The sequence below is a fragment of the Peromyscus eremicus genome, chromosome 2, assembly GCF_949786415.1.
Source record: "Peromyscus eremicus chromosome 2, PerEre_H2_v1, whole genome shotgun sequence".
In the NCBI taxonomy this organism is placed as follows: Eukaryota; Metazoa; Chordata; class Mammalia; order Rodentia; family Cricetidae; genus Peromyscus; species Peromyscus eremicus.
In genome coordinates, this window is record NC_081417.1 from 134,636,470 (window position 1) to 134,663,055 (window position 26,586).

At 41.7% G+C, this 26,586-nt stretch overlaps 1 protein-coding gene across 1 annotated transcript in view; it reads right to left on the bottom strand.

Annotated features, from left to right (window-relative positions):
* Positions 1-26,586, bottom strand: part of Macf1 (microtubule actin crosslinking factor 1) — a 322,169-nt gene that overhangs the window by 134,777 nt on the left and 160,806 nt on the right. Inside the window, exons 18-34 of the mRNA XM_059254918.1 lie at positions 25,258-25,362; positions 24,365-24,460; positions 22,944-23,069; positions 20,518-20,670; positions 17,806-17,960; positions 14,131-14,257; positions 13,004-13,187; positions 12,502-12,671; positions 12,044-12,222; positions 11,091-11,229; positions 10,190-10,383; positions 8,680-8,842; positions 7,178-7,261; positions 5,568-5,675; positions 5,327-5,425; positions 2,639-2,791; positions 2,265-2,353 (exon numbers count right to left, since the gene is read on the bottom strand). Of these exons, the coding sequence (XP_059110901.1) occupies positions 2,265-2,353; positions 2,639-2,791; positions 5,327-5,425; positions 5,568-5,675; positions 7,178-7,261; positions 8,680-8,842; positions 10,190-10,383; positions 11,091-11,229; positions 12,044-12,222; positions 12,502-12,671; positions 13,004-13,187; positions 14,131-14,257; positions 17,806-17,960; positions 20,518-20,670; positions 22,944-23,069; positions 24,365-24,460; positions 25,258-25,362 (2,324 nt within the window). The remainder of the gene's footprint in view (positions 1-2,264; positions 2,354-2,638; positions 2,792-5,326; positions 5,426-5,567; positions 5,676-7,177; positions 7,262-8,679; positions 8,843-10,189; positions 10,384-11,090; positions 11,230-12,043; positions 12,223-12,501; positions 12,672-13,003; positions 13,188-14,130; positions 14,258-17,805; positions 17,961-20,517; positions 20,671-22,943; positions 23,070-24,364; positions 24,461-25,257; positions 25,363-26,586) is intronic.

The following is a 26,586-nucleotide window of genomic DNA, read 5'->3' on the forward strand; positions in this document are numbered from 1 at the left end:
TGGGTGGGCTTGAGCTGGTGACCCTTCTGGTTTAGTTCCTCATGATGGGATTACCACCATTCGATAGCTCACTTAAGTACAAGTTTTACTATTGAACCACATTAGCTTTAGAACTTTTTCTAGGAAACAAGATATTACACATGTAACTAAAGCCAGTGTATGTTTTTCACCAAGTCCATTCATTTCCTGTCTTCCTAGACGTTCACAACTTGAATCTGGTAAATACTAGAAGTTGCCTCTCCCCATATTAATTATGAGAATGAACTATGTTGGTCTATGTTAGAATTACCTACAAACTCAATGAGATTCCCCAAGCCTTCCTTGGCTCTTCAAATTGTTCTTAATCTATCATCTTCTCTATTCATCTTCAGTTTATTTTTGGCATCCAAACCCAGCACTGAATTTTCTTAATCAGATTCTTAACATTATCCTCGTCTGTCCACTCATTAGTTCAACAAAAACCAGACCTCTAAGATCCACATACTGCAAAATATATCCAGTGAGGGAAGAGGATCCCATAGTCATGGAGAGCTCCTACTGGTCTGTAATTTTAACTGGACCTTACTATTTCCCTCAGAAAATCCAGGTGGGAGGCCCCAGTTAATCCCTTGTTGTTTTGCCTGAGCACCACCCTAATATTCAATAAATCCCTCTGCATATTTAAAAAAGAAAATACACACAGACCACTAGCTATTACTTCTCTTACTTTTGGACTTCACTCTTGACAAAATTACCTCTGTGCACACCTTTCCTGAGCCTATATCCTCAGATCACAGGGAAAAAGCTATCTTAACTCCTGATTAAGGTTTTACTTTATAGCTACTAATTAATTCCAACCTCTCTCACTCCCCTCCTTTCTACTTTTTACTGCTGACTATAAACACAGACAAATGTCTTCCATGTTCTAAGAAGTCAAAGTTTTGTGAGAGTATGTATACTGCATCCCTCATTACTTGTATTAATGCTTTCCTTTCCTATGACCATGCTTTATGAAAGGAGTTGAAGTTCAGTATTACAGCCCCTCACCTCTCATTTATTTACTGCTCATCATGTTGACTCTGAACTCACCCATCAACTTTTCATCAGTGACACCAAAAAGTTCCAACTGCCAAATGGATTAGATAGTCATCAACTTTTCTTGACTTTTGAACCCTCCCTCCTCTTTGGAACTTTCTTGGGTTCTGAGGTATTACTCACCAACATTTTCCTATTCCTTCACTGAAGTTTCCCTTACAAGCTGAAAAGACCTGAAAGTCTTTTGGGTTAATTTACCTTTATGACTTCTACTACATTAATGACTTAAATCTTTGTCCCTCTAAACTTCTGTCATTAATTACAAATTTGCTTTGTAACTGCCCACTGGGAATCTTCAGTGAGTCTACACAAGGCATGAATAAGGTAGTTCACAAATCTTACTATGTAATAGGCATTTCCACTCTGACGTCCTACAGGCTTCCACAGTCCACAATGTGTAAGTTAAGTTATTCTGCAGCTCACTCCACTTGTCTGTTTATCTTCGTGAGTAACATCATCATACAGTCAACAGCCCACGCTAGAAGCCTAGCAGGATTTTTGTTTGTTCTGCTTTGAGACAAGGTCTCACTATATAGCTTGTCTGGCCCAGAACTCACTATGTAGAGCAAGCTGGCCTTGAATTCAGAGATCCATTTGCCTCTGCTGGGATTAAAGGCATGCACCACCAGGCCCAACAATTCTAGCAGTTATTTAATGAATTTTCCATGTGACCAAATCCATAGACTCACCATCCTTAATATCTTTTTTTAAATCGTATACATTTATTTAGTGTATGTGTATGTGCATAGGCACATGTGCATACATACGGAAGTCAGAAGTTAATCTGGGGAGTAAATTCTATACTTCTACCCTGAGGGTCCTGGGTACTGAATTCGGGCTGTCAGGCCTGGTAGCAAGCAACTTTATGTGCTGACCCATCTTGCTGGCTCCTTAATACCTCTTGTATCTGTGTCACCTCTGTAATCTACTCCATTTCTTGCATTCATTATCAGGACAGCTTCTTAACTTGCCTCTTGTCCTCCATACCTCCTTCCCATGTCAATCATGCTTAAAATTAATCCCCATATCTGACACAGTTAAAAAACAAACAAACAAAAACCAAAACAAAAAAAAAATTCCTAGGTATAAACTACAAGGCTTTTGACAATTGGCTCTTGTTGCCAGGAATTCTCCAGTCTAACTTCTCATCACAAACCTAGGATTCAGCCAGTTGAAAAGGTCATACTCACTTATGACCATGCTTGGCCAAGAAGATCTGTGAAGTTTTAATGGCTTCAGAAACTTGTTCTTTCCTGGTTGTCAGCTCTTCTGCCAGAACCTAGTAGCAGAAATAAAAAGAAACATTTCAAATTCAAGACTTAAACGAGTCAAATATGATTTCAAATAAATTTTCAAAAACCGAGATAGAAAATACAACCTAGGTCAAACATTACAAATGAGCCACAGACGTTTAAAACAGTTAAGTGAACAAACAGGGTAGCTGAAGTTGCTGGAGGTCTTGGAAGTTAGCCTTTTCTAAAGTAATAATTGTGGCGCGGCCACGGAATCGTTCTTCTAATGAATGACTCCTCCACCTGGACTGAGAGATGGGCTTTCCACTAACCTGCTGCTCCAAAATGGCCTTTTCAATGTCTGTGGACGCACTGGTGTGGGATGAGGTAGCTGTTCCTTGTGTATTTCTTGCCAGGGTAGACACCCAACCCAAGAGTTCTTTAACCTTCTCCACATGTTCCTGCTTTTCCTCTTCTACCACTTTCTACAGCAGGAAATAGAAAGTGGGTACTGTGGTTAGCCTTATTAGGCTGCATGACTTCATGTTTCCAAAGCCAGACAGGAAATACTGTTCTTTACCTACAGAATCTTGCTTCTTTTCATAATTTTTATAACCATAAGTGAACAGAGAGACTGCATGGAGTAAGCACTGATATAACGGGCCAAAGATAATGCCTCACTAATTAAATCCCAGAGCATGTGTGCAAGTGCTCTAGTATTTGAACATTTAGATTGCAAAGACTTTTATAATGATTACATGCTTATTACATAGGACCAAAACTGGAATGCATATTATATAGACTAGACTTTATTTCTCCAGAAGTGTATGCACATACTGTGGTGGTTTGACTAAAAATGGTCCCCATAGACCAGTAGGGAGTGGCCTTGTTGGAGTGGGTGTGGTCTTCTGGAGGAAGTATGTCACTAGGGGTGGGCTTTGAGGTTTTCAGAACCTCAAAGTCAAGCCTAGTGGCTCAATTCGCTTCCTGCTGCCTGCTGATCCAAATGTAGAACTCTCAGTTCTTTCTCCAGCCCCATGTCTGCCTGCATGCCGCCATGTTTCCCACCATAATGATAATGGACTAAAACTCTGAACTGCAAGCCAGCCCCCAAATAAATGTTTTCCTTTATAAGAATTGCTATGGTCATGGTGTCTCTTCACAGCAATAAAACCCTAACTGAGACACATACACACTTCTAAAATTGTTTCTATGCCATGTTTCCACCTTTGTTGTTTTTATTGAAATGATTATATTTAGTTCAATATATTAATATATTATAAATCACTTCTATGTCAATTCACTTAAATTTATTATAATACTTTTAATAGTGTCACAGCATCCCACTGTACAAACTATGGAGACTTCCAATATTTTCCTCCAATTATATTTTACTGAAGATTTCTGCTTATACTCTGGTGGTTTGAATGAGAATGGCATTCACAGATTCATGTTTTGATTACTCGGTCCCCAGTTGATAGGATGGGGAAGGATTAGGAGGTGTGACCTTGTTACAGGAGGTGAGTCACTGGGGGCAGGCTTTGAGGTTTCAAGACTCTTGTCATTTCTACAATGTGTGCCCTGCTTCTTCCTGTTTGTGGATCCCAATGAACTCTCACCACTGCTCCAGTACCATGCCTGCCTACCTGCTGCCATGCTCCCTGCCACGATGGTCATGGACTCTAACCCTCAGACTCTAACCCTGTAAGCCCCAAATAAGTCTTCTATAAGTTGCCTTGGTATCATATCACAGCAATAGGAAAGTAACTCAGACACACCCCTTTTTTACGATGAAGATACTCAAAGGTAGAAGTGACGGATGTATCTGTATATTTGTATATGGAAACTTTCACCCACTAAAATTTATTTGACACTCCAAAAGCCACTCATAAATAATGCATTGAACAATAAACTGTAGTTGCTCAATGTCCATGTCATTAGCTGAAGTTTTTGTTGTTATACTGTATGTTTGAATGAGAAATATTTCCCATCGGCATTTGATAACTTGGTCTCTAGTAGGTGGTGCTGTTAGGGGAAGGCTTAGAATCTTTGGGAAGGGGAATCTTGATGGAGGAAGTGTGTCACTGGGGATGGACACTGAGGGTTTAGAGCCTGTCACCACTTTGCATTCTCTGTTTCCTGTGTGAAGATGAAAATGTTACCGCACAGCTTCCTGCTCCTGCCACCACGATGGGCTCTATTCTTCTGAAACTGTAAACCAAAACAAACCTCCTTCCCTATCTTGATTTTGGTCATGGTATATTTATCACAGTCACAGAAAAGTAACTAATACTATATACACCAGTGTACTTTTCAATCTATTCAATACCATGTTTTTCATCTCTTTTGTGTTTTTTTTTCCCTTGGTATAATCATCATCTAAGTAGCTCTAGGCTAATGGTGAAGTGTTGTTTAATATTTCTAAGCCTAAGAGGGTTATGATAAGGCTTAGGGATAAATCTTATATCTTTGATAAACATTTTGCAGAAAAAAGTTATAGTGCTTCCAAGAATCAATAATATACATTAAATAAAGTGTCTTTAAACAAAAATACACATTAAACAAGAATGTGTATGTAATCCGAGGCTTGCAGAAAGCAACTATTTTCCCTAGGAGCACTGGTTTAGTATTAATCAACAAACCAAACTTTCTAGAACATGATCACTGTAAATAAGGACAATGACTACATGAACTTTACCTTTTAAAAGATGAGACACAGGAATTCTTGTATGTAGTGCTAGGATCAACTTGAGGACTTGGCACATACTAGTTACAAGCTCTACTAATGAGCTACACCCCCTGCTTGAGGTAGTTTTTTGTTATTGGTTTATCAAGACAGGGTTTCTCTGTGTAGCCCTGGCTGTCCCGGAACTCACTCTATAGACCAGGCTGGCTTAAACTCAGAAATCCATCTGCCTCTGACTCCTCTGCTGGGATTAAAGGCATGCGACACCATGTCTGGTGAGGCATAGTATTTTTTATCATGATTTCAAGAAGAATTAGGACCCAACTATCCTCACCTCTTCCTCCTCCAACCGCCGGAGAGCATCGCTGATATATTTTACATGCTGAGTCGTTAATGTCACCAAAGCTGTGTATCGAGTCCTCAAGTCCATGAACTATAGTTTAAAAGAACAACTGAGGTAAGTTATCTGCCAGAAAAGTAAAATTCAACAGTTGGAAATAAGGAGGACAAGAAAAAGGTGACACAACCGAGATCTTTTCTTAAGGGAAGACAGCAGCACCCCTCCTCCAGCTCACCTCCTGTGTGATAGCATCTGAAGAGGAGAGCATTCGGCGGCGCTTGCCAGGGGATTTCTGCTGTGACTCCACGAAGGCCTTGTATGTCATCAACTGCAACTCATAGTCCTAAGAGAAGGAGAAACTTGACTACTCTTGCTTAGGACTTCATAGCTAACACACCATACAACAAAACCCTAGTAGTTTGTTGCTGGACTATATTTGATGTTTGTTCAGACTATAGGTTGGCAAATACTGGGCCATTCTGCCTGTCAGAAATACTAATTCTGTCTCCATAAATGAATGTAGCTATTGACAGTATGGAAATGAAGGAAAATCGCTGTTGAAATATAATTTGCTTACACTGTAAGTTTAAGTTCTTTTTTTAAAAAAGATTCATTTATTATGTGTACAATGTTCTGCCTACATGCCAGAAGAGGGAGCTAGTTCTCATTACAGATGGTTGGGAGCCACCACGTGGGTGCTGGGAATTGAACTCGGGACCTCTGTAAGAACAGCCAGTGCTCTTAACCACTGAGCCATCTCTCCAGCCCAAGTTTAAGTTCTTATCACTTAATTTATTTATTGGACAGGGTCTCATGTAGCCTAGGGTGGTCTCAAACTATCTGTGTAGCAAAAAAATTGATCTTGAACTTCTGATCCTCCTGCCTACAGTTCCCAAACGCTGGTATTATAGGTGTGCACTGCCATGTTCAGTCTTATGTGATACTAGAAAATTGAGGCCAGAGCCCCAAGCTAGGCAAGCTATCTGAGAACCGAACTATATCCATTGTCCAGTTCTTATTAAAAAAAAAAAAAAAAAAAAAAAAAAAAAGCATCATTACTCTTTTAAATTTCTTCATTCTTTTCTCATTGACCATACAAAAATAAGTGTGTGGTGGGAATGGTGGTACATGACTGTAATCCCAGCACGTGGGAGGCAAAGGGAGGTGTAGCTCTGTGAGTTCAAGGCCAGCCTGGTCTATAGAGTTCCAAGACAGCCAGGGCTGTTACATAGAGAAACCTGTCTTGAAAAAAACCAAGAGTGTGTGGCCTAGATTCAGCCTGTGGGTCATACTACCTTGCTGAATCCTGAACTCATCCTTGGGGAAATTGAAGTTCAAATAGGGGAAGTGGATTTCCTTAATTAATCCGTACAGATTAGAAACTGTTTCCAAATCCTTTGATCATTTTACTACATATCCTGTACTTCCTCAGCATCCTGCACTATTTTGTCCCCCCACCTTTCTAAGCTTTCTCAATTAAAGTGTCTCATTTATCCTCATAACTTCCACTCTCATCTGCTCCTGCTACCTTTTCCAAAAAGCAAGTATGATCACCTTGTTCCTCTGACCAAAATCTTTCAAGGATACAGAACCCCGTTTCTCAAACATCCACATGTGTAGAAACCATCTAGGGAAACCTACCAAATGTGGGATCAGATTCAATGGGTGTGAGGGCACTTCAAGCAGTTTCTCAAGTGATGCTGACACTACTGGCTGGGAGACAACCCTGGGGGCTGGAGGGGCTTGAGAAGAGCTCTGTATAATCTGTCTAGAAGGACCTACAATGATGGCGAAGTTTTCCTAAACTGGAGATCATTTATTCCTTCTGGAATGTGGTACAGTTACCTTCACAATAGTGGAATATTGCTGGGACAATTTCTGACATTGGTCCAGTTTTGTCTGGTTTCTCTCGATTTCTGCAAACAGGTCCTAGGAACCAAAATATCACACCATTACCATTAAGATTACCATCACTAAGCAGTGAGCACTTACTATATTCTAAGACTGTGACTCTCAAGTCTTAGAACCACCACAGTAAGAAAGACTAGTTAAGACATAGACTAAAGGGCTAGGCCTACAGATCTTGTGAACCTGGATCAGATAATATGCTGCTAGTCTGGGAGCCACACTCTGAGAACTACATTCCTTTACATGTACAATTTCAGGTAATCCTTGCAATAACTGCATCAGGCAGGCTAAAGGAATAGTAAACTACATCTATTTTAAGGATAAGGTGTGAGAGCCAGTTATATTTTAAGTTTTAATTACTATACCTTAGAGATCCATGAAATAAAAATGCATCTGATCTGCAAGCCCCTAGCCAAGTATAGATAGTTCCTGAAATGCTAGAGGCTATTGTTTATGGGAGATAAGAAGCCGCATGTTTATCACTCCCCTAAACAAGTTTGTTTGACCCATCTGCACCGAATGGGCTTGATCACATGTGGACGAGAGGTTCACAGGCTGGAGGTACATCAGGATGTACACTTGTCCCTGATTGGACCTGATGGGAAATGCAATGAATTATGGGTTTTCCTTTTTAAGCTGCTGCAAACTGTGATTTGGGGCCATTTCCCAGCAACCTGGGTATGGACCTGGCCAGAGCCCATCCACCTGGCCAGTATTTAATTAAAGTTTGCTTCAAATTTGATATTAAACTGTGGTAGTGGTCTTGCTCTTGATTGGTGGGATTAACAAAAGAAGTAGAATCCCGAAAGGTTAATTCCTTCATTGTTTTATAACTAGAAGGTACATAAGCCATAACTGTAACTGAGACAATTAAACTCCAGGCCTCAAATGCTTAATAACATGGTATGAAACAAAACAAAACACCACCACCAAAAAAAAAAAAAAATATTCTAAATAAAGTAATTTTCTTTTAAACCCCTACAATCCAGTTCTAGCACAATAAAATATAATATGAAGAAGCAAAAGGGAGATGTCTAATAATTTTAATCTATGATCAAAGAAACTCAGGATTAAAGGACCTAATGGGTCTCTCTCTGGCCTAAATGTTAACAGTATCTTTTTTCATTTGTTTGTTTGTTTTTTTTTTTTTTTTTTGGAACAGGGTTTCTCTGTATAGCCCTGGCTGTCCTGGAACTCACTCTGTAGCCCAGGCTGGCCTTGAACTCACAGAGATCCACCTGCCTCTGCCTCTGCTGGGATTAAAGGTGTGCGCCACCACTGCCTGGCAACACTATCTTTAAAACAAACAAACAAACAAACAAACAAACAAAACCCCGGCATCTTGAGACTATCTGGACTCTTCTAAGGGGCTTAGATGTCCTGCAGGAGGGAGGTTTGGTTGCTGCTTTTCTTCCTCCTTGTCATGTAGCCACACTCACCGTCTGCTGACTGAGCTGCTCTGACAGCACTCTGCTATCCTCTGCCTGGCCTGGCTTCATCATCTCCTGCTGGGCAGTCGTTTCCTCAATCCACTTGATAAGACTTCCATGGCAGGCTCGGTAATCTCTCAGAACTTCCTGGATACTTTCGACCTCAGACTGGCTGCAGGAACAAAGGGGAAGCACTGTCAGACATCCTACTGTTCATATAAATAGAGCATAGGAAATGAGCCAGTTCCCTTTTTTGAATGCACAATTTTACTTCTGGGAATAAGTGCTGCCATAATAAGTGATATCTATGCATGTACCCAGGGCCCTAAAAGTGAAGAGAAACTAGTTGTGTCCTGTGAGTTTTGAAAAAATCCTATGGTGCCAACCAAGCACCTCGATAATTCCTGTCAATTTCTTCATTTTACAGAGTAACTGCCAGAGTACCAGGGCTATGATGTATAAATCACTGTAATTTCTTTTTTTTCTTTTCTTTTTTTCTTTTTTTTGAGACAGGGTTTCTCTGTGTAACAGCCCTGGCTGTCCTGGAACTCACAGAGATCCACCTGCCTCTGCCTCAGGAGCGCTGGAATTAAAGGTGTGCACCATCATGGCCGGCTAAATCACTGTAATTTCTTGTAGCAGAAAGTGAGGAATGACAGAATCGTTACAGTATCTTTAGATATTCTTTATTCTGATTAGGGTAGCAATTTAAGGAGAGACAATAAGACTTATATGAGTTGATTCAACTCCTGTCCATGCACAGTTTCCTACCCTTCTTAGACTCAGGAAGGTCAATTTTCTGTCTTTATTAGTCATACCTTACATCAGAAACAAGACCTCAAATGACAGAAGTAAAGTGGACCTACTAAATCAGCACCATGAGAGAAGCAATGAATTCTATAAAGCCTCACTCTGAAAAAGTATCAAATTTAGATTCGAACCTAATAAAATCCAGGTTCTCTCCTCCTTAAGAAAAGTCTATACTATAAAAACACGTGGCATTAGAGATGTGGCAAGTGGTACAATGCTCGCCTAGCATGTGGAAGAACCTAGATTACTCTCGAGTCCTCGGTGGGGCATTGTCATAATGGCTTAACTAGATAAGGAACAGCATTGCTGACAGCAGTATCACTGCTACCCAAAAGCAAGCTTGGGGATATGAGGGTGATCAGACCCTACTGATTGTTAGAGTTGACTGAACACCCCCTTCCTCCCTTACTGCCTCAGGCATGTCCCTCCCAAAGCTGTGCTCCCCTTCAAAAAGGCTTTCAAAAACAAGCTTTGGGCTAAGGATGTCATCTAGTGGTGGAGCACATGTGTTAGGCCTAAGGTCTACCTTATGATTGATGATTTCAATTTTCTGGGGCTTATCTTGTTCAGAATCTGTGCTGTTTTAAAATTCTGCACCTCTGTACCAATTCCTACTTTTAAACATTAATGCTAAAATATTTGATACCTGTTTTTGTTTAAGCCTTAATCCCGGAACCCTAAGAAGAGAAAAGGCAGAGCACCCCCTCACCGGGTTTCCAGCTGGGCAATGACGCGGTGCCAGCGCTCCTGAAGCTGAGAACCCTTCTCCTGATAACGCTCCAAATCCAAGTTTTGCTCTGGTGTTGGGCGACGAAGCTGTTCTGCCACTTCCTTGGCCTTAGTGATTTCCTCATCCAGGACTGAGAACACTGAATTCTTGTCCTTCACATCGTTAAGCCAGTGCTACAGAAACATAAGAAACAGGTCAAGTCTTTTTCTTGTTAAAAAAAAGACTCAGACTAACACAAGCAAAAGGAAAATGTCTACAGTGTTATCAGTGACCCAGAAACCAGGTCTAGAAAGGTCTCTGCTTTCCTGATGCACACTGGGAAGGCAGGGGCAAGAATACCATAAGGGAAAATGTGTAGATAATTTTTCATGTATGGAACCTGACTTTACTACATATAAGCTATGAAACTAAGTGAAGTCTTGTGGTTGGCTTAGGTCTTGGTTTTCTCATCTGTCAAGAGACAAAAATCTCTCTTCTATTCACTTCTCACAGCAACTTGTGAGAGTCACAATGAAGTCAGAGTAAAGTGCATTACAAAGTTACTTTGATTTAATCATTGGCTATACTCAATTAAGCCATAATTTGACAGAAGAAAAGGGCCTGCCAGGCGGTGGTGGCTCACACCTTTAATCCTAGCACTTGGGAGGCAGAGGCAGGCGGATCTCTGTGAGTTCGAGGCCAGCCTGGTCTACAGAGTGAGTTCCAGGAAAGACGCAAAGCTACACAGAGAAACCCTGTCTCGAAAAACCAATAAAATGTATTAAATAATCCTGTCTAATTCAGGTGCAAACACAGATTAGCATCAAGTCTTCCCTCCTGAATCCTCTGTTAACCCAAAGCAATGGTAATTCAACCTCTTTAAGAAACTAGAGCAGCCAACCTGCAGTGTGGCCCGATGGGACTCCAGAGCTGAGAGGTCCACTGGCACGGCTTCTTCTTGACTCAGCTTCATCTCATAACCTTTGACCAACAGCTCAGCATCCTGTATGCTACGTACTATCACATCAATTGTCTTTAATCTGTGGGGATAAAATTAATTCCGTAGTTAATATTTGAATTTTTTTTCCCTCTGAGACAGGGTTTTTCTGGATTGCCCTGGCTATCCTGGAGTTTACTCAGTAGACCAGGCAGGCTAGCCTTAAACTCAGAGATTCACCTGCCTCTGCCTACAAAGTTCTGGACCACAGCATTTACCACCATGCCCAGCTTAGCATTTGAGTTTTAATATGTGGATTACCTAACCTCACAAAATACAATTGCCCAAACCAGTTTTATCATATGAAATGATAACAGGCTTTTGTAAAAATGAGAGAGTCTGATACATGTTTAGTGTTAGTTTAAGCTAGTCCATGCCACCTTTGGTGGCAAGAAGGCATGAGGCCAAAGGACCTAAAATCTGTCATTCCTCAAAGTTATAGGTAGAGATGGATTAATAGAGAAAGAACTTCAAACACTAATGTGTGGTTTATTTGAATTTTTCTTCTCTTCCCATTTTCCTTACTATATTTAACTGTTATTTTCAAAGGTATCTAATCAAATAGAACTGAGGTAACAAACAACCTAACACTGCAAACTTATTGATCACCCATAACACTGACATTTGTTATTGGAGTCCAAATAAACCTCCTCCATGTTACTTAGGAAGTGAAGCCAAATTCTCAGCATAGATACTTACTCTGCAAGAGTCTTTCTGGATCATTCATGGAACGATCTCAATAGAAAATAATTGCCCTTTGAATCTAAGACTTCAGCTTACTCAGATGGACAGTAGACAGAGCACAGACATGGTACTCACTTACACAGACACAGGTAGACCATAGATATGGTACTCACTTATTCAGATAGACAGTAGACAGACCATAGACGTGGTCCATCTTTTCTACCATTAGGTTCAGCTCTGAGCGCAGAGTGGCAGCACTTGAGCCTGATGGAGACTGCTGAAGAAAGATGTTGCATTTCCCAGAAATAGCATCCAAGTCAGATCTCAGACGCTGCAAATCCTCCTGAGTGTGCTATCAGGAACAAAACGCACAACAACGATGGAGACAGAAATGGACAACAATGTTAGAAAGTAGTCCTTCTTTTCAATAGAAAAATAGTGGAAATGAATCAATTCAACAATATACTTGAAGTTTCAATCCAGCTTCTCCACAGTGAACGGCACCTATGCAGGGTGTTGGGCAGGTGATTCCTGAGTGGGACCTGTCCTAAGCCTATTGTCTCACTTCTTAGAATCCACACGCTTGCTTCCTAATTCATTCTAAGGATTTGCTCTTCCTCCTGCAGCTTACCTCCTGCTCTGCAATCCTTAGTGCGATGTCCTGCCTGGCATCTCTATCAGTCTTAGAGCTGGCTGGAGACTGGGTCTGTCTGAGCAGTCTCTGTTCACACTCCTCCAGGCGCAGCTGGATGTCCTTCAGCTCTGAGAGGTACACCTTGGCTACAGTCTCTTCTCTGTCCTCTGTGAACACACAAGCACAGATCACTAAGCTCCACCTGGGGACAACAGAGCCTACCTAAGACAAAGGGCACCACTGGCTCCAGCAGATCAGAAATCCCATTGATGAAAGCAAGGTCTTACTCTGGAAACCTCCTGCCCGACCCTTAAAAACCTGCATTACACATTGACATTAAGATTCCAAACATTTTACATATACCAAGAAATGTGGCAGGTTGGTTATCATCCACTTACACAGTAGGATTTTGAGAACTCATCTTTGCATCTGAAGTGTCTGTCAGCACCCTTCAGGGCTATCCTTCCACCACCCGCCCCCCTCTGCCTCTTGCACACACCATTCTCCATTGATTTCACCAGGTGCTGGAAGTGGGCTTTGCAAGCTTCCACCTCCTCCTCCAGTCGCAATCGGTCAGCCACTGAGAAGAGGGTAGAGTCATGACTGTCCTGTAGAAAATCTTCATAGTGGGCCTGGAGGTTCTTCATGGCCTGGTGGCACTCTCCTGGGGCTAAGGAACGAAGCTAAAGAGAACAGAATCAATTTCAATGGAATAGAACAATACTACTTTCTTTCTCATTCCTTTTTTAAAAATTTACTTTTATTGTTTATGTGTGTTAGTGTTTTGCTTGCATGTATGTGTGTGAGGGTGTCAGGTCCCCTGGAACTGGAGTTACAGACAGTCGTGAGCTGCCATGTGGTTGCTAGGAGTTGAACCCGAGTTCTCTGGAAGAGCAGCCAGTGCTCTTAACCACTGAGCCATTCTCCAGCCCCTGTCATATATACAAAAGTGTACAAATCAGCTGGACATGGTGGCACACGCCTTTATTCCAAGTAGTGGAAAGAGAAATGCAGGTGGATCTCTGTGATTTCAAGGCCAGCCTGGTCTACATAGTGAGTTCAAGGACAGTCAGGGCTACAGAGTGAGACCCTGCCTCAAAAAAAAAAAAAAAAAAAAAAAAAAAAAAAAAAAAAGTTCAATTGTTCATCCAACCCCACACCAGAATATCCTCCAGCTCCATGGACAATGTTCTTTGTCCTTTGCACACTCACAGTCTTACTATGTAATGGATGTCGGCCTTGAACTCACAATCCACCTGTTTCAGCTCCAGGGGCTGAGATCACAGGTGTGCCAGTAGTTCTACCAGGATAGGAGTCAATAAAAAACACACTAGTGTTCACCATTCCATACTCCACATGCTCGCACACAGAGGTGGTGCTTGTTCTACACAGCGAGAAGACTGCACTCTCCCTTATTTTCATCAGCCATTTCTTTAACCATTCAAACTGCCACTTCTAGTTGCTAAGGCTCTCAGGTCCCTAATCTTGAAATATATCCTGGACTCCACTTTACTTCACTAGTCTGGGGGACAAGTTTCAGTAATGAAAGAACTCCTGACAAAGCTTACCACCCCCCCCCCTCCCCACACCACCAGGTATCAGCTGGCGGTAACAGCTTTCCAATACCTTTTCTAAGTTCCAGGTCTGCACAAGGTCAAGGTCCTTCCGCAAATAGTTCCAGGAGATAAGGCTTTTGGTGTTAACATGCAGCTGGTGCCAAAGGGCCATCACCTTCTGGTAAGACTGCTCTACCCTAGAAACAATAGAAATAACGGAGCTACGTGTTAGAGGTGGGAATGCAGAGTAGAGCTTGTTGCTAAAAAAAAAAAAAAAAGGGAGCAAGTTCGAACAACACAGGCATCTTTGGAATTCAGTGCGATATTCATTTGGATTGTCTATGTATTATGTCAGAACGTACTTCCAGTAGCATAAATGTCACCAGCATGTAAAAAGACTACCAGAAGCCAGAGAGAAGAAATAAGAGGGAAAGCATGAATACAAAGTGTATAGATAATATATCCCCTTTAGAGCTGTTGGAAAACTGTATCATTACTTCTTAAAAGTGCTTTACTGTTCTCTACATAGTCAAAACATGCTGAAATAGTTGAAAAACAAAAACAAAAACAACCCAGCAATGTAAGTTCACTTGGGGAAGAAGGAAACTGCAGCATGTGGGACTGGAGAAGCATACTGTTTTCTTAAGCATCCCATGCCTACTTCAATCCCTAGATGACTTTCAGATAAACACATACATACTCAAACCTCTAACTTATCTCGAATTTCTTCTAGATGAGAAGAAAAGAACAGGCTGAGCAGTGGTGGTACACACCTTTAATCCCAGTACATTAAAAATTCCAGAGGCAGAGAAAGGAGAACTCTGTGAGTTCGAGGCCAGCATAGTCTAGAGAGCTACTTCTAGGACAGCCAAAGCTACACAAAGAAACCATATCTGAAAAAACAAACAGGAACTAGAAAGAAAAACTAGGCATCAGGATCTCAGTTACATAAAAAATAAAAATAACACCCATCAGCTTATTTTCCTTTATCCCAGAAATCCCACAGGAGTTCATTTAAGTGGTAATCTCAAAAGAAGAATAAAAACAACAACAGAATAAAAACACAAAGAAAAACAAAGAAAGAAAACAAGGTAATAAGAGAATGAGCCTGGGAACCCTATGTGACAAACAGGGATTCTTGAGAGCAAAACAAATCAACCACCCACCCTACGAAGACCAGAGAACGAGATAGATAGAAGTGGGGAGTATCCTATTAGATGAAATAACCCAGCCCCATAGCAACCAGTGCATTTTCTCCTATGTGGAAACTGAGCAAGGGGAAGATGTGAGACGGTAGCATGAAACCAGATCACTGGACATGGGAAAGATGAGGGAAGAAGGGTCCCAGACGATGCAAGCATTGAAATGTCATAACAAAGTGTCTCGCTAATTTTTAAAACAGCAATAATTCAGGAAATTTTTGATGAGTTTTGAAAGAAGAGTTCCCATGTTTTGTTCATGTTCACTGAATGGAAAGAGATTTATCCAAACAGATGAAGATCAGAAAGAAGAGTCTAAAGGAGTTATACCAGAGGAGCAAAGATTGCCTACAAAAGGCAGATGTTTTTAACTACTCTGCATCGATATGCTGGTAGCTTTATTAGAGGGAAAAAGATCCTACTCATGATAAAAATGGAAGAATGTAACAGTTTTGTACACTTGTTACAACCATTAACTGTTTGCTACAAAAGGCAAGTTTTTACTGCTTCATACTTTTTAAAAATTTATTTATTTAAAAAAAAAGTTTGTTTTTTTTTGTTGTGGTTTTTGTTTTGTTTTGTTTTGTTTTTTTTGAGACAGGGTTACTCTGTTTAGTTTTGGTGCCTGTCCTGGTTCTTGCCCTGTAGACTAGGCTGGCCTCGAACTCACAGGACTCTGCCTGGCTCTGCCTCCTGAGTGCTGGGATTAAAGGTGTGCGCCACCACCGCCTGACTTACATACTTTTATAAAAAGAAACAAGGATGCAATCTTTGTCACTAAGTTTAGGAGGGCATGTTGTACCAAATTAAGCAGTAAGTCAAAAAAAGATTTGGAACCTAGGAATCAGTGGTTCAATTCCAAGAAGACCTAAAGTGAATCAATCCCCAGGTGAAGAGAAAGTGAATGCTAGAATAACCTAGAGTCAGGCCTACAGACGGGGTCCAGATGGGGACAGGAGGACAGAACAGGCCTAGAAATGGGCTTCCACGAGAAAAAAAAAGGTGAAGGTTATCTGTGGCATTTGGCAATACTGAAGAGCCTTTCTGGAAAAAAAAAAAAAGAAGGGAGAACTTGGGAATAGGTCTTTAATGTGCAGATAGACAAATAAGCAAACCCAAACTGGAAACTGTTACTCTAAGGAAAGAATTACTACCCCACCTGTCTGCTCACCTACTCCCTCATTCCTGTAATTCAACAATCATTTATTGAGAACTTACTAGGTATCAAGAATGGGTCTAGATGCTAAATACACAAAAGTAAAAAGAACAAAATGAAAAAGCAAACCCTAATAGAAAAGGAGAAGTGGTGTGGAGCACGCTCAAGAGAAATAAAGGAAATGAGTGGCTGGGAGGGAGGGAGACAGCGGTGGAGAGGATGATGAAATGGACCAAATGAGGTGAGGGGGTGAACTTTTTCTAATTTTTTGTAAAGAGATAGGATCCCAGTATGGCTCCAGATTGGCTCCAAATTCCTGGGCTCAAGCCATCCTCCTGTCTCATCCCCCTAAGCAGCTGGGATTACATGCACTGACCACTGACTGCATTTGCTAGTTTTTACAAGCTTTGAAGTTGTGGTGGCTATTCTTGTAGTAGTCGTTTCAACTACTACATCTGGAATTAACTAAAACCCAAATGACTGGGTATACATGTAAGGGATTTTTTTCTTAATTAAATTGTATGAATTGGGAAGACCCACTTCTAATCCAGATCTTTTTTTATTTTCAATATTTTTTTTTAAGATTTATTTATTTATTATGTATACAGTGAGTGTTCAGCCTGCAGACCAGAAGAGGGCACCAGATCTCTCATTGTAGATGGCTGTGAGCCACCATGTGGTTGCTGGGAATTGAACTCAGGACCTTTGGAAGAACAGCCAGTGCTCTTAACCTCTGAGCCATCTCTCCAGCCTCTAATCCAGATCTTTGAGGTGGAAAGATAAAACCTTTAATCCAGATCTTTTGAGGTGGGAAGAGCCAACTTTAACTTGGGCTACATCTTCTGTCGGCAGCCTATGTAAGTAACATGGAATTAGGAATCTCTCTCTCTCTCTCTCTCTCTCTCTCTCTCTCTCTCTCTCTCTCTCTCTCTCTCTCTCTGCTTGCTCTTGCTTTCACTAGCACATCCATCCTTTCACTGGCATTAGAGCCGATTCCTTCAGGATTCCAGCATATGCTGAAGACCAGCTGAGACATTTAGCCTCATAGACTGAACTACTGGATTCTTGGATCCTCCATTCCCAGGCAGCTGTTGTTGGATTAGCTGGACCACAGCCTGCAAACCAGTAGAGAACCCTGACTGACTAACAGAGTAGTAAAACTTAACTTTTTAAAATGTGTACATGAATTATTTCAACAAGAATTAAATTGGCTGCCACTACAAAAATCATTACTCTAGACTAAGCTGTAATCTCAAATTCTTTTTAAAAGAATTATTACTGAATTATTTCACCTGTACAAAGGATTTATTAAACATCTACCTAGCTTGCAGTGGGGTACTTGATACCCTTAATGGGAGGTCTGTACTGAGCAGCACACTACCACAGTTACCTGCTGGCCATCTCAATGGCATCCTTATTGGGTGGGGGAATGAGGAAGCAGACTGATGGAACCATTGCCTCATTCCCCGTAGGGCTGATCACCTTCCATTTGGTCCGCTGAGAATTATCTTCCAGCACACATTCATCATTTTTGCAAATAGTGATCTGAAAAAATGAAGTCACAAATTATTGCTAACAGAGAACCCAACAACAGACTATTACCTGATGGCTGATCCCAAGGCTATGAAATTCCTAAGAAAAAGGTCTCCTTAATAAAAACATCTGCAGGGCCATAGGATCACTTAGTTGGTAGAGGTCCCTGCTGCCAGGCTTGATGACCTGAGTTCAATCCCTGAAACCCACATGGTGGAAAGTAAAAACTAACTCTCAAAGATTGCTTTCTGACTAACACACTCACACTGGAGCACATGTGCACCATGGCACTCTTGTGTCCCCTACCATTTACACAGTATATACAAAAGCATAAAATAAATATTTTCCTCAGGCTCAGTGGATAAAGCATTTTTTTGTGGAAGTATGAGAACCAGAGTTCAGATTCCTAGTATCACATGAAAGTCAGGTGGGCAAGGTTGACCACTATAATTCCAGTGATAAGGAGGCAGAGGAGGATATCCCTGGGGCAAGCTGGCTAGTTAGACTAGCCCAATCAGCAAGCTCTAATGACCAAGAAATCCCCACCTCAGTAAATTAACTGGAGACTGATGGAAGAACCACCTCTGTCCTCTACATGCACAAGCACCCTTGTGTATATATATCCTACCACATAAACATATATATATATATATATATATATATATATATGCATGCATACATACCATACATGCATACATATTAAAAAATTTATGTTATTAAGGCAGTATTTCTGTCTACTGTCCCTTGCAAGTATACTCAATAAATCTGCTTTCTTTCTTTAAGAAAGAAAAAGAAAGCTGGGGGGTGGCGGCGGCGGCGGCGGCGGCGGCGGCGGCGGCGGCGGCGCACGCCTTTAATCCCAGCACTCGGGAGGCAGAGGCAGGCGGATCTCTGTGAGTTCGAGGCCAGCCTGGTCTACAAAGCGAGTTCCAGGAAAGGCGCAAAGCTACACAGAGAAACCCTGTCTCAAAAAACCAAAAAAAAAGAAAGAAAGAAAAAGAAAAGGAAGGAAGGGTGAGGACTGATTTGCTACCACTTAGTGAGAGCTCCTGATATGTATAAATCCATGACACATTGAACAAATCAAAGAAAGAGGTGTTTCTCAAGTTCCTGTTGCATGTAGAGTAACTAGCATGTGAGTTACAAGGAGACCTTCAGACCGTCAAGAGCTGTCTCTGCACCAACATCTCTGCTTCTATAACACGCCTCCCTCCCTCCCTCTGTGCTCTTCCTATCAGCCTCCTTTTGAACCATCAATTCTTTCTCTTGAGAGACAAATAATAAACATGATCTGCTTTAGAAACAGAAATGTGGAAATAACTCTTTTAATATCTCCTTTTTGTTTTTTTACACTATGTAATCTAGGCAGGTTGAACTTGGAGTGATCCTCGGCCTCAGCTGCCCTAGTGCTGGATTATAGGTGCATATCATCATACCCATTTCACTCACACTCACTCACAGTAGATGTCTACTCAGTGCCTGCTCTGTGCCTGGGGATGTGCTCTATCAGCTACACCACAGAGGACTAAAGTATCACAGTGGTAAGCAAACAAACATGGTCTACATTCAAACTTTTGGGGCAGGGAGGCTTAGTGTCACAGTATTCCGTGACAAATGTAGTATCAGAAAGTGGTACAAAGGATGACCCAGTCTTGGTTTAAGGTAAAGACATATTATTTAGAACCTTAAAGCCACATTAAGGAGTTAAGGCCTCTCTCCCTAAGAGCAATGATGAGTTGCTGTAGGACCTAAGCAGGAGTGTAGTTTCCTTAAGAAGATCATGCTGGAGGTAGGATGAAGAATGAACTAAATTAGAAGGCTAATATAACAATCCAAATAAAAGAAACATACAATCTAATTTAGGAATAGTAACAGCAGCCCCAATAGAAGGCTTACAAGTTAGCATTGACTTGGTGACCCTATCAGCATAGGAACAACCAGGACAAGAGGAGATAAATGTATCTCCAAAGCATAACAAAGTCTTACTCCATCAATACTTAGGCAATGAATGGATGATGATACCAATCACTAAGGCAAGGTGCAGGTCAAGATTATAGACTGGAGGGTTTTTGTTTGTTTGTATGATAAAAGAGGTTTTTTTTTGTTTTGTTTTGTTTTGTTTTTTGTGGTTTTTTTTGTTTTTTTTTTTGGTTTTTCGAGACAGGGTTTCTCTGTGTAGCTTTGCGCCTTTCCTGGGACTCACTTGGTAGTCCAGGCTGGCCTCGAACTCACAGAGATCCGCCTGGCTCTGCCTCCCGAGTGCTGGGATTAAAGGCGTGCGCCACCACCGCCCGGCAGGTTTTTTTTTTTTTTTTTAATACATAAATTCTCATGTATTAATGAGTAAAACCCTCAAGTAGGAGTTCTTTATTTCTTTTTGGTCTTTCTTTCTTACAAAGACAGGGTCTCATACAGACCCTGCTGGCCTTAAACTCCATATCCTCCTGCTTCCTTAAGTACAGGGTTTACAGGTTTAGTTTGTTTCTCTTTCCTACTAGTGTAACACTAACTGAAGGCCTCCCTTCTCATCTCCTTCCCTCCAGAGCCCAGATGCCTGCTCCACTCTCACCTCGATCTGCCGGTAGTCACAGATGGCCTTCACAGAGATAGTGCTCTTTAGCACATGGTCTGGACTGCGTGGTTTTAGCTGGACAATGGTTTTTGATCTCCCAACAAGACTGGCAACAGAACTTTTGGACTGTATAAGCTGCTCCTTTTCATCCTATAAAATAAGAAAAATAAACAGACATTAATGGTGGTATTCTGAGTCACTAAGTCAATAATGAAAATGTAATGCTCCACTCCCTAAGAGAATGCCATTTCTCAGTTAAGTGGGGATCTTTAGTGGAGCTATCTCAGATAATGATTAGACAAAGATAAAGAGAAAAGGAGAGAATGTCTATCTTCTTTCAAATGCTTTTGCACTCTAAATTTGCAGCTTTCTCCTTATACTCTAAACAATGACCAATAAAGCCACATGCAAGAAATAAACAAACAAAGGAATGTTTAGTTGCCGAGCACAGCTATGTAGCTAATGAAGGATTTCCTCAAATACAGCTCAGAACAAATGCTGTTGGCGAAAGCATCATGACAAATGATTTAGGATTTATCTTGCCGTGCTGTGTTCGTGTAAATTTGACTGGTTTGAATGAAGTATCATGCAAAGTCAAAATTCTAAAATCTCTGCAAACTCAATTACCTTAAAAGCTAATAAACTTGTCAACAAAATTGGTAGCAGTATACTACCAATTCCATTGGAGAGTAAATTATAACCTTTATCTAATGGCCAGAATGTTCCAACCCATGGTGAGGCATGAAAGTCCCCAGAAAGAGGGCTTCCTTAGGATGGACAGGGATGCAGTAAGAATAAAGAGTTAATAATGTTAAGAAATACCATTAAAGAATAAAGATATGCAGGAAAAGGAAAAGAAATTCTTAAACAAACTACCTGTGCCTGTCCCCGGGAGCATGATTGGAAGAAATACAACTTTAACTTACTAGTTAAGAAAGAGGAATGGAATACATGGGGAGACAGCCACTCTTCCATACTTGAGAGCTGGTCTACCCATTCCAGTGGCCTTGCAATAAAGATGTCTAACCCACAAGCCAAACATCTCTAGCTCCAGAGACCAAGTGCTCATCGTGGGAAAAGCTCTGAAAAGAACCAGAGGCCAGGACAGGTGCTCTGGAACCTGGTGAAGAAGCTGAGGAGCAGACCCAGCCGTGACTCCATGCCCCGATGATGCCGCCAACCCGATGCCCCTGACCTGGAGAAGAGGGAACAGAGCAGCAACCACCCTCCTCGAGAAGAGAAGATATGACAATTGCAGAGGGGTTACCCTAGGACAGGAAGGTACTCTGTGGGAGGGAGGAGAGCAGAGCCAAGGATGACATTTCTCCTTCACACTTGTAGTACCTCTGAGAAAGACATTTTAAAGACAGTAACTGTAAAGTCAGGTTTTTATCCTTCATTCCAAGTTAACATTCCATTTGCCCAAGGGAAGCAATGAATGTAAACCTACTCATGTCTGAAATCACTGTTTAAAAAAAGGAAGGAAAAAGAGAGAGGAAAAAAAGTGAAAAGAAAATTAGGCAAGTGATAACAGGGGTACAGTGCTTGCATGTCACGAACAAGACTCTAGGTTTGATCTTCAACACCAAAAAAAAAAAAAAAGAAAAGAAAAAAAAGAAAAGGCCTACTTCCACCCTAAACAAACAAACAAACAAACAAACAAATAAATAAAGTGAAGCAGAGCAAAAATGCTTCGGGTTGTTATGTCTCTCTTATTTTGAGTCGCCTCCTGAGACCTGCAATCTTCTAGCTCCTCACCCAGGAAAGTACTGAGCCCTGTCTGGTCAGTTCTGCACAATGCCTCAATAACCCAGTAGTTCTGCTCCTGAGGTTACAACTACAACTCGTAAAGGAATAACTCACTGCAGCCAATGGACCTAAAATTGATTTTGATTAAAAACTGGATAAAGGACTATTTTTAAAAGTTAGTATTACATTTGAAAAACTGGACAAATATTGTATTACCTCTAAGTAAGATATCAGTGTTGGCCTTAGTAACTAAAACCAACTTTCTAATATCTCATCATTACCAAAAGAAAACAGTCAAGGAGGAAAAGCCTGGCTCAAATCTCTCTGTGTGTGTCTCAGAAGAGTAAAATCAAATCTGATGTCACTTAATCCCCTTCAGCCTCTTTAGCCTCAGCCTTGGCCCGAAGACTGCAATAAAACAGGGATGATGCAAAGGGAACATGGGCACTAAGTGGCTCAGGGCAGTTACAAGGACTACCTCAGTAGCTCCCCAAAGAAACGTCAGTAGCAACTTCTTCAAAGGAGGAAAACAGAAGAGATGACAAACTGACTGGACAGCTGGGGTGTGAGCCACACTTCCTTGTCCCGTGACTGTCAAGGATATAGATTGCAGCAGCAACTGACACAGATTACTGTTTCTCAGAAGCACATATTCCCACCCAGGCAAAACCCACCATGGAGTCCTGGAGCAGATCCTCAAGGCGGGACAGACTGGTGCTGTGGTCACAGGTATATTTTCGTTTGATGGAGTCTTGGAGGTTTCTCAGGAATGACTCCAGGTCTCGAGCATCACTGAAGAACTATGGAAACACAAGGAAAGAATGGCTTGTGCTCAACTCCTCAGCACAGTAAAAGGTTCACAAAGAAGGGATCTTCTGTGCCAAGCTGAACAAAGCTGACTACACTCTTCTGGACCAGTGACCCCAGAAATAAAAACCAGAGGGCTTAAAAGCCATGTCAGTGAAATGTTAGTGATGACTTCCAGTAACACTCACTAGACCCTGTGTGAAGTCAGCCTGTTTCTCCCTTGACCTTTGTCTAGTGACAGCACTTGGTATGAAGCCTAGCTCGTGAAATAACCTAGAAGCTAAGTGAAACAATGTTTACCTCACTGATGTAATTATATGACCAAAGAGAGAAATTTAAGAGAGAAAATAGCCTGTCTCCTCCTCTATCTATTCTTTGATGTGATAGGTGGGGCAGGGGAGATCTTAATATTCTACAGCTCTTCTCTTCAGGGGGTAGTCTGTCTCCTCCTCCATCTATTCTTTGATGTGATAGGTAGGGCAGGGAGAATCTTAATATTCTACAGCTCTTCTCTTCAGGGGTAGTCTGTCTCCTCCTCTTGAAACTGAGTATAACCATATGGTTTGCTTTTACCAGTGCCACACAAATGACAGAAACAGAAAACGTGCCTGTACATGTGGACTGTTCTTTCTTGCCGCTTCTAGTACAGTCACAGGTAAAGAAGACTACTGACCAGGAGGTGGTGGCACACACCTCAGCAGGCAGAGGCAGGTGGATCTGTGAGTTCGAGGTCAGCCTGGTCAACAGATCTAGCTCCAGGACAGCTAGAGCTGTTACACAGAGAAACCCTGCCTCAAAACAAACAAACAAAAACCCCAAAGACTACTGGACACCAGAGCCAGGGTTTTCTTTACATGCTGTCCCACCCCACCCTCAGCGATAGCTACCTGTAGCCATATATATTACAGGCAAGATGAGACATATCATAGATTAGAAAAACCACTTAGCTGAGTCCAGACCAAACTGAACTCACTAATGATTAATAGTTGAAGCAATTAAGTTTCTAGAGTTGTTTTATACATAAAAGATAAATGATATGAATGTTTGTTAGCTTCCCCCACACACATTTTTTTGAGGTAGGATCTCATATAGCTCATGGCTGGCCTTGAACTTCTGATCCTCCTAACTCTACCTTCTGAGTGATAGAATCACAGGTGTGGAGCACTACACTCAGTTTTACCATATGGATGTATTTTTAACCTACTCTTTGGTATAACTGAGTACACACACCAGCACCACCCTGACCACCTCCACCATGACCCCCACCCCACCCCCCGTGCCTCCATACCTGAAAGTAAGCTGCGTTCTCTTTCACGTGTTGTTCAACACACAAGCACAGCTGCTTCACCCACTGTAGCTGTGACTGGACAGCAGCACTATACGCCTGTAACAGCCAAGCACACGTGCAGAAGGACATGAGTGTAACAGGCTCAAAATGTATGTGTGCGTTTCTTTCCAAATACAACCCTGCTACTGATACAGAAGGAGAGACAGAGAGACAGTTGACTGGCACCTTAGCAATGCTTCTCAGGAGAAAGCAGCTTGCCTTGGTTAAAAGGGGTTACTCAGAAAAAGCTTCTTCTATATTTAATTATAATTAAATGACCAACTCAGAAAAAACATAGCATAAATAAACAAATCTCTTCTGGTTCTTCTACCATTGTTTCTCTTTCTAAGCAACAGCACTACACCAACAAGAAGTGGAATGTGGGGCTAGAGGCGGCTCAGTGGTTAAGAGCATTGGTGTTCTTGGAGAAGTCCTCTAGAGGTTTGGTTTCCAGCACCCACAATCAGGGCATCCGATGCCATTTTCAGGCCCATAGGTATCAGGCATGAATGTGGTACACAGACATTCAAACACTCTCATACATGTAAAAAAATTCCTTTTAAAAAAAGAAGTAAGATGTATCTGGACAGTTATTTAAAATATATATGTACATAACACAAGTCCCTTTCCTCATAAGTCAAGAGTCAATGTCTCTTAACTTCTTCTCAATATTCTCCTCAAACTATCCAATCTGTCTGCAGCTTCTGGGAACTACCAAACAATCTGGGATAGGAAGGGAGATGATCTGAAACAAGTGATGTGACATTTCCTCCAGGCCTTGGAAGAGCAAAGCTTCTGATTTCAGCGTTTTTATAACAATACCTCTGACCTTCACACATATTAGAATCACAAACCTCCACTGTTTGCTTTGCTGGGTGGTTCTCAAGGGACAACTGTTCGGCTGTATCTTGCAGAGAACGAAATACATCTTGTTTCCCTTCCAGTTCCATTGTCAACTCCTGCGAATTGAATTTAATTTTATGGAATAAATGCTATTAAGGAAGAAGAGGCAATAAAGAAAACACAGTGTTCCCTGGCGACTTTAAGGATCCTGTAACAGGATTGATGCCAAAATGTGCTGTACAAACCGCAAACGCCTGGGGATCTCAGGAAAGTGCAAAAAATGATGGAACTAAAGGGAAGGATTCAGGAAGCACAAGACCTGAGCTGGCCCTGAGTAGACAGGGAGAACTCAGGAGGCAGAGGAGAGAGCAAGCATGGCCAGAGTGGTTAGTTAGCCAGCACCACACAAGCACCACACTAGTTAGTCAGCACTACACTAGTTAGCCAGCACCACACAAGCATGCACACTAGTTAGTCAGCACCACACAAGCACTACACTAGTTAGCCAGCACCACACAAGCATGCACACTAGTTAGCCAGCACCACACAAGCATGCACACTAGTTAGCAAGTACCACACAAGCACACACACTAGTTAGTCAGCACCACACAAGCACGCACACTAGTTAGCACCACACAAGCACGCACACTAGTTAGTCAGCACCACACAAGCACGCACTAGTTAGTCAGCACCACACAAGCATGCACACTAGTTAGCCAGCACCACACAAGCATGCACACTAGTTAGCCAGCACCACACAAGCACGCACTAGTTAGTCAGCACCACACAAGCACTCACACTAGTTAGCCAGCACCACACAAGCACGACACTAGTTAGTCAGCACCACACAAGAAACACACTAGTTAGTCAGCACCATACAAGCACCACACTAGTTAGTCAGCACCACACAAGCACGCACACTAGTTAGCCAGCACCACACTAGTTAGTCAGCACCACACAAGCACGACACCAGTTAGTCAGCACCACACAAGAAACACACTAGTGGAGAGATCACTGGCTGGTAGGCTTTGTTAGCTGTTCTCTCAGCTAAAATGTCCTCCTCTGAAACAAAATTCTATTAATACAAGACCCAATTTAAATTCTGGCTTTTCAGTGAACGCTTCCTATCAGAGTTAATCTCGTCTCCTTGAAGCTTCAGAATACTTTGTATGTCTAGCAGCCTCACTGCAGTTTCCACACTGCTGACAGCATCAGAGAACCTGGTTTCCTTTTCTCTTCACAAGATTCCTATGTCCTTCTCTAATCAGGAGACACTCACATTTTTTAAAGTAACTGTAGACTCACAGAACCAAATCGACCAAAGTGGGTACTAGTGGAAG